Source organism: Lontra canadensis, unplaced genomic scaffold (genome assembly GCF_010015895.1).
Source record: "Lontra canadensis isolate GAN:19392208 unplaced genomic scaffold, GSC_riverotter_1.0 scaffold7, whole genome shotgun sequence".
Taxonomy (NCBI): domain Eukaryota; kingdom Metazoa; phylum Chordata; class Mammalia; order Carnivora; family Mustelidae; genus Lontra; species Lontra canadensis.
Window position 1 is genome coordinate 7289036 of NW_022631001.1, and position 12298 is coordinate 7301333.

At 38.4% G+C, this 12298-nt stretch overlaps 1 protein-coding gene across 9 annotated transcripts in view; it reads right to left on the bottom strand.

Annotated features, from left to right (window-relative positions):
* CEP295 (centrosomal protein 295) overlaps positions 1 to 12298 on the bottom strand; it is a 53569-nt gene that overhangs the window by 21803 nt on the left and 19468 nt on the right. For 6 of the 9 annotated variants that reach the window (XM_032852803.1, XM_032852798.1, XM_032852800.1 and 3 more), the window contains 7 exons: positions 10306 to 10489; positions 9699 to 9866; positions 7228 to 7449; positions 3387 to 3479; positions 3130 to 3233; positions 854 to 991; positions 335 to 432 (listed from right to left, as the gene is read on the bottom strand). In XM_032852803.1, the coding sequence (XP_032708694.1) occupies positions 335 to 432; positions 854 to 991; positions 3130 to 3233; positions 3387 to 3479; positions 7228 to 7449; positions 9699 to 9866; positions 10306 to 10489 (1007 nt within the window). The remainder of the gene's footprint in view (positions 1 to 334; positions 433 to 853; positions 992 to 3129; positions 3234 to 3386; positions 3480 to 7227; positions 7450 to 9698; positions 9867 to 10305; positions 10490 to 12298) is intronic. The other 3 variants (XM_032852799.1, XM_032852802.1, XM_032852801.1) reach the window with 3 other exon arrangements.

Here is a 12298-nt window from a genome sequence, read left to right on the forward strand (position 1 = left end):
CAAGCCCGATGTGGGACTCTATCCCAGGACCCCGGGATCATGACCTGAGCCGAAGGCAGAGGCTTAACCACTGAGCCACCCAGGCGCCCAACATTATTCTTTCTTGATGAAAAAAATGCTCTATATTCTCATCTACACATTAAATTTAACAAAGAGCAATTTAGGGATGGCCATTATCATGATGAAAACAGAGTAACATTCATATTGACCTTTGGGAAACCTATATACTGTAGTTCTAAGGGAATCCTGATTAGATCTTCATATAAACCAAATAATAAATCCTGAAGAGGCAGCCACACAGTATATCACATACAAATTGTACCCTAGTTAATACCTGTTCTGCTGTAAAAGCTGATGTTGATAGTTATGAATCATCTGCCTATGATGATCTTCATCATAAGTTACAGTGCATGGTGCTGGAGCAGTGCCAACCTAATAAAAGACAAAGCTACTAATTAAAAGGCAAATCCAGAAACAAGTACTAAAGTATTTTATATACACTGAAGTTCTACAATGTAACTTTCATTTAGCTTTATTTTTCATAAAAAAAGACTGGCATTTCTGTTATTAAGAAATGAAGTAACCCACCATTCTCCCTGAGTACCATGTCCAAGAGCTCAAAATACATATTACTTATAAATCAAGGTCACATATACTGGTACCTTCTAAAAACTGAAAGATGAAAATATACATATATCTATAACTATCTCTATATGCACATACATACAGTGCTAAAAGAAAAAAATTACCAAATAAAAATTAGAAATGCATTCTACTTTCCTGAATGTTACGACTACTCATATTTTCTTATCCCCCAACAATCTATGTAGGGATGAGATTTCCTGCATCCTACCCCAATCTGTTGCATTCTTTTCCTCTTTTCTTTTTCCAGCTGAGCCCTGAAGCAATCAGTTTCTAATCGTAACTTCTGTCGTTCAATTTGTTCAAGTAATTCCAACTGCTTTTGCTTTTGCTCTTCTATTTCCATTATCTAAGTAACAAAAAAACTAATATCTATTAACAACAAACTCATATAAATGAAAAGTTTATATGAATTACATTGAAAAGAAACAGATCTCATCACCAAGAATACCAGTTAACCAAGAAGAAAGTGGTAATGTTCTATCTGTTATTGTTATTGCCATTGCCAGAGCAAAGAAGAGGGTAAGCTGGAAAGGGGGAAAGGAGAAAAAGACTGGAAAGGAAAAAAGAGGCAGAAGGGGAAGGAAAAAATAAACCCATTAACTGTTTCTACTTCCTGTGGGTGCACGTGGGAGCACAGTAAATCCCAGCTCATCACTCAAGACCCATCCCCACAGAAGCAGCAAATGATGCTCAGCCAAATTCTGTGTTTGCATCTTTAACTCTGCAGTGTTCTCAGTAAGAAAAAGGACTAAAGAAATTAAATATCAAGGCCTCACAAATAATTTGACTTCTTAGGCATACCCATAAAGGGGTGTGCAGTTATCTGGGGGCCAAATAACATCTGAGCAACATTCTGGGTCAGAATGTGAGGTGTGAAACAGACGGTAAGCCCATGGCAGAGGGCTGACAACATAAACTCTAGTGTTACACACACACACACATCCAAGTAATTAGAACATGTCAGAGGAGCTCCAAGCCTCATAAGGACAGGGACTAGTCTGAGTGGTTGTGTGCTAAATCTAGCACCTACTTCAGTCCCCACAATACACATAACACAAATATTTACTGAATAAGTAGAATGAGGAATGTATGGTAAGTTTTATGAAGAGGAACACTTCTGTTACAGATAATGAAGAATGACCTTGTTTTCAAAATAAAAAATGTCTCAATCTGGTATTTTGCCTATTCCTAATCAGGCAAGAGTGGCTACAGCTCAGTTCTTGTCTGTTTCTTCCCTACTTTCCCTCACTCATAAGAGCCACTGAACTTAGACCATTTACAGTTCTGTAGTACCTCTAGAACTACACCATCAATAGAACAGTCACTAGCTACATATGACTCTTAAAATTTAAATGAATTAAAATTAAATAAAACTGAAAGTGCAATTACTCAGCTGTACTAGTCATATTTCAAGTAATTAATAGCCCCTGTGGCTAGGAGGTACCATAATGGGACACAGATATCGAACATTCACATAACCAGAGAAAGCTCTATTGGACAATACTGCTTTAGAACACCGATTAGAAAACACTTAGATATCTGAGAAGAAATACTGGTTTATAGAATTCTTACTCTCCAGCTGTATTTTCATAAAAACTATCACTATAAACTAACTAGCTTAGTGACAGTTAGCCTCTTTCAAGGAAATCTGTGTTAAAAAAAAATCTTGTATTAAAGCAGATGGGACCAAATTATAGTTAAGGAGGTTGAATTAACAATTTTGGTCTGAAATATTATTTTTCTTTTTTTTTTTTTTTTAGATTTTATTTATTTATTTGACAGAGAGAGATCACAAGTAGGCAGAGAGAGAGAAGAGGAAGCAGGCCCCCTGCCTAGCAGAGAGGCCAATGCGGGACTCAATCCCAGGACCCTGAGATCATGTCCTGAGCTGAAGGCAGAGGCTTAACCCACTGAGCCACCCAGGTGCCCTGAAATATTATTTTTCAAAAAAACTTTTTTTTTTTTTTTAAGATTTATTCTATTTATTTATTTGACAGAGATCACAAGTTGGCAAGAGGCAGGCAGAGAGAGAGGAGGAAGCAGGCTCCCCGCAGAGCAAAGAGCCCGATGCGGGGCTCGATCCCAGGACCCTGGGATCATGACCTGAGCTGAAGGCAGAGGCTTAATACACTGAGCCACTCAGGCACCCCTCAAAAAAACTTCTGAGGTTATAAAGCGTAGCTGAATTCAACAAATATTTATGGAGCACTTACTATGTATAAAGCACTGCACCAGAAATGATGCAAAGTAAGTAGAATTTTCAAAAATGACTGTCTGTCTTTAACAAAAGTATTATAAAACAGAATGCAATAAGGGTCAAATGAGTAGTATAAGCAGAGATGAAGTATCTTCTATCAGCTGAATGAGTAAGACAAGACAATAGTATCAAAAGCAGTCAGACAGTAAGACAAATTTCACTGATCACACAAAATTATAGAACCTAGGAGAAGAAAGAAACTTCCAAAAGTAAAAATTTCAGATTACCTGTTTCTGCCTTGCTGCCATTCTAATTCTGGATGCTTCTTCTTGAGGATGAAGTAGAACTGAACTCTGAGCTACAGCTGTGATAGGCTGAGCCTCCTTCATTTCTGAGAGAATCCCCAAAACAAAAATTAGTTTCAGTAATTTAGAACTCTGACACTGCTATAATTCTCTTTATTCATTTATCACATATGTAATTTTATAAGGAAAAAAATGTTAAGTTGACCAAGTTTAATTTGAGAATGTGATTTAAAAAATACCTTGTTCCTTTTCAGAGTCTGTATCCAATGAAAGTGGTTTCTCTTCACTAGTAAGTGGTCCAGAGTCAATTGTTAAAGTATCACTTTCAGCAACTGTAGCAGATACATTATTAGGAACATATTATCACTGTAAGCTTAAATCTGAACAAAGTAACAAAAACCTGCATTCAGATTAAAAATTCAATTTTGGTCCAACTGTCATATTCAGTTAAGATCCAGTCATGTTCCAGATGACTGCACATTTTATCCATTAAACTTGAGCCTAATGTAAGAAGACAGGTGGGAGACTAAAATTGTAAACCAAAATGAAAAAAGGAAGAATTGATTATAAAACCTTAATGACAGTTTCAAATTCCAGGGAAAAGCAAAGAATAGAATAAGCAAGGCACCTAAGTTTAAAAAGAGAAGCTTAAGGAATGTCAATGTATCCCTGCCATTTTTAGATAGGATTTTTACTGTTGCTGAAATCAGAACAGAAAAGGAAAGTTAAAGCAGTTTCTTGGACCGTACCAGGGTTGTCCAGAACTCTGCACCGAGCACTCACTCACTCCTGCAGCTCCTACTTATGTGCTGCAGGCAGGGGTACAGTGTAAATTTTAAAAAGGCCTAAAGGAGGTTTGACGGGGCAAGTAGGGAAACAGAAACATTAAATAATCATTCTAAGAAAAAATTACAAAACTAGTAACTGATAAGTGCTATTATCAGAGAAAGAAAGGATTATGTAGTAGAGTATTACAGGACAATCTGAAGTAGGTTAGGGACTCAGGTGAGATTTGTCTTAGGAAATGACATTAAGGCAGACCTCTGAAAGGTAAGGAAGGAGCAATCAGCCAGGTAAAGAAGGTGGGAGGTATGGGAATGAATATGAGATGTAGTCAGACAAGGGGAGAGAATGAATGAAGCAAAATGATGCTGGAGAAAGCCAACTCGTACAGGGCCTTTAAAAAAAAAAATTACCTAGTTATGGAATGAAAATCAAAGAGCCTCCTTTTACTGAATTCTGAAACCATACTCTCTCCTACTTTGTTGGCCACTCTTTTTTACCACCTTTGCTGTCTGCTCCTTCTTTAGTCATCTTCTAAACGCTGGAGTCCCTCAGATGGTCTCAGAAGCCCTCTTCTCACCAAATTCTTTCTCCTAAAAGCATTCCCCTATGCCTGTGGCTTTAAATATCATATCTATATCTGACTTCCAAACCACTCTTCTTTTAAGCTACTCAATACAGAAAATACTATTAGGCATCTTCTATGTACAAGGCACTGGTCTTGCCCTGGGAATACAGCAATGAAGAAAACCCAGTTCCTACCTTCAATGGAACTGGAGGACGTATTGGGTGAAGAAAGGGTCAAGAAGCAAATAAGCCAAGAAAGTAAATTTATGGTCCTGAAGATGCTGGTAAGAGCTATGGAAGGAGTGAAGGTAAGAGCTATGGAGAAAAAGCAGGGTAAAGGTGATAGGAAGTGAAGGGTATGGGAGAAGGAGTGTAGAAATTTGCCATTTTATACACAGTGAACAGAGAAGGCCTTGCTGAGAAAGCCATGTCTCACCAAGTAGCTGAAGGAAGTGACAGTGAGGCACAGAAATAAACAAAAGCAATCCATCCAAAAAGACTAGCAATTTGCAAAGACTACGTTAGTCATGTTTGGTGTGCCTGAGAAATAGCCAGGAAGCCAGTGCCTATGGTGAGTAGTCTGGAAGGGAGGTGTTATAGAAAATGAAGTTAAAGAAAGTGAGGGTGAAAGCAATGGTGGGAGAGGGGTTTATATGCAGGTAGATTATACAAGGCTTTGATGCCACTGTAAGCACTCTGGTTTTAACTGAATGAACTGGGTAGTGGTTGGAGGGCTTCCCCCTGTGGAGTGACTTGTGATTTGTGTTTTAACAGGATGACTCTGGGGCTAGATTGTAGCAGGGAGGTGCAAAATCTGCAGACAGACCAGTTAGGAGGCCACTGCCAAGAATCTATACTGGACAAGAAACATAGCTTAAACTAGGATGGTAGGTGGTGAGAACTGGTTGGACTGTAGGTAGGTTTTAAAAGTGAGATCAACATGATGTACAATGATTTGGATATAGGATATAAAAAAGGGGAACCAGAATGCCAAGCTTTTTGACTTGAGTAAGAGAATTTTACTGCCACTTACTGAAATGAGGAAGTATGTAGGAAAAGCAAGGGGAGGAAAGGAAGGGATATTAAGAGCTCACTTTTGAAAAAGTCTAAGATGTGATTACAAGGTAAGATGTCAAAAAGACATTTAAATAAATGAATGGGGTTCAAAGGAGAGGTCAAGGCTAGAAAGACACTCAGATGTCATGAGAATAAAGATGATAATGTAAAGTCATGGCATTAACATTCAACTAGTGAGTGTGAAAGGACCTAAGAAACAAGTTCTGGGAGCAATGACTAGTGGTTGTAGAGGTGAGAAAGGCAGCAAAAGAAATCACAAAGGAGGAGCCAGTAAGGTAGGAAAACTGAGAGGGTGGTGTCAAGAGGTCAAGTGAAGAAATTAGTTCCAGGTTTCCTGTTGTACTTACGATAAAGTCCAAAATCTAGACAGATTATAAGTCACTTCTTTCAGAAGTCTGGTAGCAAAATACTTCCATACAAATCCAATCGCGTTAAAAAAAAAAATACAAAAGACAAAACTCTTGGAAAGAAAACAAACAAACAAAAAAACGAAGAGAATTATGTTACCACGACTCATTTGTTAGTCTGTAACTCCAGATAATGTTATTTTTTTTAAATTTTTTAAAGATTTTTAAATTTATTTGACACACAGAGAGAGAGAGAGAGAGAGAGATGTCACAAGTAGGCAGAGAGGCAGGCAGAGAGGGGGAAGGAGGCTCCCTGCTGAGCAGAGAGCCCGGTGCGGGGCTCAATCCCAGGACCCTGAAATCATGACCTGAGCTGAAGGCAGAGGCTTTAACCCACTGAGCCACCCAGATGCCCCCCAGATAATGTTCTTGCTTGACCTTTGTAACATCTGGATATTTACTTAACAGCCTTTTTGTCTACCAAAAAAGCCTTTATGAGTGACAAAGAAACCCAATTTCTGGTGGCAATGTGAAATAAACACACAATACACTATATTCAAAAGCTGTTAACATGTTCACGAATCCCTTGATTCAGGAATTCTTTTAAGAGTTGTTCCTAAGGAAATAAAGATATAGGCAGACTGCTAAAAGGATGTTCACTATAGCACAAAACATAACAAGTAAAATTAGAAACTGGCTAAATGTTTTAATAGTAACAAATTTGTTAATTCTGGTTCATCAGTTATATTGGACTATTATTAATATATACAGTGTCCCTTGAACAATGCCAGAGTTAGAAGCCAAACATCCCACTTCAAATTCTGATTCTCCAAAAACTTTACTAACAGCCTATGGTTGGCTGGGAGCCTTACCAATAACAAAGTCAGTTGATTAACACATACTTTGTATCTTATGTGTATCACATGCTATATTCTTAAAATACCTTTTTAATTTTTTCTGTGATTTTTGGCTATGCAGGTTCTCTGTGAGTTTTTTTAAACTGTCACAACCTCTAAAAATCTACTATTTTTATGCAAAAAAACCTGCACGTAACTGGACCTGTGAGTTCAAACCCATCTTCTTCAAGGGTCAACCATGTATAAATACTACAACTACATTAAAGTGTGCCTGGAAGAAGGTTTATGAAGGTTTTTTAACATTTACTGCCTTGAAGTAGCAGTACTATGGGCTTTAAGCATTTTCCTCCTTTAGACCACTATTCTTTGATGTTTCAGGAATGAGCATCTTTTCAAACAACTGAGAAAGGGTTTGTGTGCTACAAAATGAGACACTTGGAGAGCAGCACCTTGTTCCTGCCCAGAAGATGACGTCCTCTCCTCGCCAACAGTTCCTCCTGATTCCACTGATGGTGCTTTACTCTCAGTTTCACTAAGAGCTGTAATCACTTCACTTTCATCCTCAGACATGGATTTAATCGTCCAGAGAGATTTTTGGCTTCGGATCTTATTTAATAATTTCTTAAAAAGAATTTTTGAAGGGACCTGGTGGGTCTTTATTGCCAAGGGAACTAAAAGAAAAGAAAAAAAAACTTATTCAGGACCTATTATATACCAAGCAAATTATTCTATTATACTTAGCAACCGCCATAAACACTAGTTAAGATAAAAGCACAACTTTGTATTTCTTTATATTTTTCATTTATAATTTAACAACATATACAATTATATTTGACCCCAATGGCAATTTTATAACCAGAAATAAATTTCAATTTATATTTAAATAAAGGCATCAAAATTCAACCATCTTCCAACAATATGCATGCAACACCGATTTCAAGCTTAAAAAACCTCAGAGAGGTTTATTCTGCTTGCTAAATGATGACAGAATGCTTATCACCTAATTAACTTGTGTGAAATTAGCATTCAAAATATGTTCTGTAAGGTTTTATACTCTAACCTAGAGAAGGGTCCCAAATATGGTTCTGTACTTCTGAGTAAGCTACAGAGGAAAACATTACTAGTTATAACCTTAAAAGCCTATCAGGTGCTTCCAAATTATTCCTCATACTATCCAGAGAACTTTTTTCCCACCTATCTTCATAAAGAGAACCCTTTCAGTTAAAAACAAAATTCTTCAGTTATTTCCCCAAACATCTTTCCCTGTGGGTTGATGGTACAATACCAAAACTCAGCATAGTACAAACAGCTCTCTAAGGGTACAAAACTGTGTTGCAAATACATACTTCTCTGGCTTAATCAAGGAATAAAATCTAGGAAGTCCCCTAAAGTTGAAAACTGGCAAACTATAGTTTGGTCTGACAAACTTTTTAAAAAAACACTTAATTTTAACTTACAAACAATAAAGTACACAAAATCTGAGAGTACAGCTTGAGGAATTTTCCACATACCTATGTGACACCATCCAGATCATTATGTAGAACACTGCCAGCACCTTGAAATCTCCCTCATGCCCCTTCCCGCTCAGTACACCCCTAAACCACTGTTCTAATCTCAAGAACAGATTAGTTTTGTCTGTTTATCTTTTTTTAAACTTCATAAAAATATGGTATTATACTCAGGTATTCATTTTTGCCTGGCTTCTTTCAATCAATAGTCTGTGACTCACTCATTCTTAAGAAATTAAATTTGTTACCTATATTTAAAAATAAGGATCTTTTAAATCAATGGGATTCCTAGATTCTTCTGAAAAGTCAAGAGAGCTGACAACATCGAATGAGCAATTCCAAATGGGATCAGCAGGAACTGAAAAGTAACTGTCCCTTTAGATAAAGCAAGAATTGCAATTCTGACAAACCAGAGATCTGAGTATTAGTCCCAACTTAAAAACTGAAAAAAGCTGGATGAAATAGTAAAAGTATCTTCCTTAAAGGCACTGCTGATCTGGTGAGGAAATCAATGATTCTTCAGAGGCCAGAAAGAAAGTGTAACTTGGAATTCTGGAGAATGTGAACCCTGAACCCATTTTCTGATGTTTCTGACAAACCACAGTAACCTTACACTGTTTAGACAGCAGTCTAGACACAGGAGACAGGGATAGAACCTACAGTCTACTAGGAGTCTCACCTGAGGAGTCGAACAGGAGACCCACATAAAGCTGGAACCTCCAAGGACTACCTATCCACAGTGTTGGATAAAGATTTATTAAAAAAGCTTGAGTGGTTTTGAACAAAGGCAGTGTTTGTAGGTATGGGGGGAGAAAAGAGATCAAAATAAAGAGAACTTGGTCTCTAAGGAGATGTGAAGTCAAGGGGGAGTTATTATAGGTAATGTTCACTGGTCTGGATTAAATATTATCATTCACTAACATGAGGAAGACAAGATTTCAGTAAGCAAGAGAGGTTTAAATGTATCGTCAGGAGTTTTAAATAGTTATTGGACAGCCAAGTGAAAGAGTTAAGAATGGTGGGACAGAGGTGAAGTTCAGAAGATAGACTGAAGTTTGTGCTACTCATCATTGTACATGAAGTACTTAGCACTACTTAATACAGTAGAATCTTTGGTGATTTGATCAAAAGTCTAAAGACAATGCTGAGCCTTCAAAGGAATTCAGAATTGGGCATCTAACTTAACCTAAAAATCTTCAGACTATATGTATATGTGAACAAAATGACTTTCCTATGTATACAGAAAAGATCTTTAATGAAGGAAAGCTAAAAACATGGCTTCTTTCTTCCATCACTCCCATTAGTATTAGTCATTTGTTTGCACTAAAATTAGACCAGAATTTCCTGTTGGCAAATTACTAGCATTTTTTTTCTAGGAAATATGGTAATGTTCAGCTTAGAAGGAGTTTTACCTTCTGCTTCACTGGAACATATTGTTTTGGCTTCTGTAACTGGACTATTTTCAGTTTCTCCTACACTTTCTTGTTCCATTGAAAGGTCCAGTTCTTCATCTTGGATCTGATCAGTCACAGTGGGCAAAGGTTCTGGTTCGAGGTGCAAAATCAGGTTTCCTTTCACTTCTCAGTAAAGAGAGAGAGAGAGAGGTTTCCATTCTGAAATGACTAAAAAGAACTTGAGCATAAAATTTTAAAGGCCAATTCTTTCTTTCTTTCTTTCTTTTTTTTTTTTTTTAAAGATTTTATTCATTTATTTGGGGCCAGTACAAGCAGGGGGATGGCAGACAGAGGGAGAGGCAGGCTCCCTGCTGATCAGGGAGCCCAATGTGGGAACTCGATCCCAGGACCCTGGGATTAGGACCTGAGCCAAAGGCAGATGTTTAACCAACTGAGCCATTCAGTTGTCCCATTAAAGACCATTATCATTCTAAAATATGAGGCCATCTTTCAAACTGAGAACTTATCCCAACATAAAAACTGCTTTGTTCAAATACAAATGTATTCCCCCACCAAAATACTTAGAAGCACTGCTGAAACCGTATGGAATGTGGAAGAGTCTTACTCCTATCTGCATTGTACATGTCTTCAAAGGCAAATTCCAGCTCTCTCTGCCAGTCTTCTTTCATTTCACTGCGTTTGTATGGAAGCTCAATGAGTTGCGGTGGCATCTGTGCCACAGTCTGTCTCCTACGTGCCAGGTCCTCTTGCTGGAGTTGTTTGAGTTCTTTCATTAGCTTCTCCTGAGTCTTCGAGAACAGAGGGACTTAATCAACAACAGTTCGGTCACAGACTTTAGACAATAACATTAACGGGAAGGGAAAAGTGGAGAAATCATGACTAACAGGGACTGGACTTCTCTCCCTGTCCCTCCTGTGTTCTGCCACAAAAAGACATTAACTATTCATTCTGAATAGTTAATGTCTGAATGTTTCATACTGAAACCCAGATACCACGTGAGATGCTAGAAACACAATCTTACTCTTAGCCTAGAGATCAAGACACAGGTATTTAGTACTATGTTAGTATTATGGAAGGATAGTATCAGTTAGGCCACAAATCTTCAAATTGTCTGCAGAGTAAAGGTCTCCTTTCTCAGGATGGCTGGGAAGGGACAGTCTCTATGAGCTGCCGTGGCTCCTGCAACGCACTTTGTTTCAGTTCTCCCTGTAGCCAGCAGCATATATGTAACAGGCCCAGGCAAGCACCAAGAGCCACAGCAGCTGGCCTACCAAGTATTTCTTGTCACTTCACACTTTTACAAATCCCCATGATGAAAGGGGATATCTTTAACCTCAAAAGAGCTGGCTAATATGAAAGTTTAAGTACAGTGTTTTAGTGAGGTTATTGAACTATATTTTGGTGGTGAAGGCCAAGTGAGGGAGGATAAGGGAAGACCTCTCACCCCTGACTTGAGGATTTAGCTAGATATGTAAGGACCTATTTAGCCAGAGGCTTCCATCCAGGTTAAACAGTAACCTTGTTGTTTAACCCTTAAACTGTCCCTGCCCCTCTTCCCCCAAGGGACTTATTCAAAAACAAGTCCTGGAAACCAGCCCCAGGTAAGAAAGCCCAAATACAAGGGTGGGTCAGGCCAGGTGGAGACATGCGATCAGTTGGGGGGGATGCATACTGTCTCCCTAGTTATGAAGGAGTATGGGCCCCGCCTTTTGGGCACCTTTTGGGCGCCAATTCTGACCAAGGTGATAGGCTGGTTCAAATATCTACTATAGGGTAAATTGTAATTCAATTGGTCATTCGTGTGTGACCTAGCATAACTGTGCAGCTTTCTCTGTGTGTTACAATCTCATTGGCCACCTGCGTGTGGCCAGGCCCAACCACATGGCCTTTGCCCTTAAAAGCTAGTCTGTGAAACAGAGAGAGGTTGCCCTCTCTGTGAGAGGTGCAGCCCCAAACGTTCGGTTTGATTCTTGACGCTTGGAGTGAAATAAAGCTTTGCTTGACCTTTGCTTTGTATCAGTCTCGCTCCTTTAATCATGGACCCATTATTGGGGGACCTAACAGATAGAAGTGGGTGAAAGAGGAGTACAAATAGGAAATAATAACTGGAGCACAAAGGTATGGAGACGAAGGCATGGGGCATTCAGGGAGAATACACTTGCTCCAGGGCGTGGGTAGGAAGTGTATGGTCAAGGGGAAAAGACCGAATTGGAGAAGCAGGCAGAGGCCAAATACTAGTTACAATAGACACTAGCAGGAAACAAGATCTCACCGCACAATGGGGTCTACAGCAAAAAGGCTCAAAAAGGCTCCCACAGGGAAAAGGAAATCCTCTACCAATGGTGAGATTGCAGGTTTTGATGACCATTCTCATGTAAGAGACAGAAAGTCAAAAGCCAGAGAGCTTATGTAACAGTGTTTGCCAAGGGATAATATAAAAACACTACTTATTCTTACATAAAGTTTTACAAATTCATTTCTTTTATATTGAGATTCAAATGATTTCAGTAAATTAACTTCTAAGTTATCTGAAATACACTACTTCTGGGTCATTGAAAGTATGGCATATTATTCTATTTGAATTATTTTATAACAAC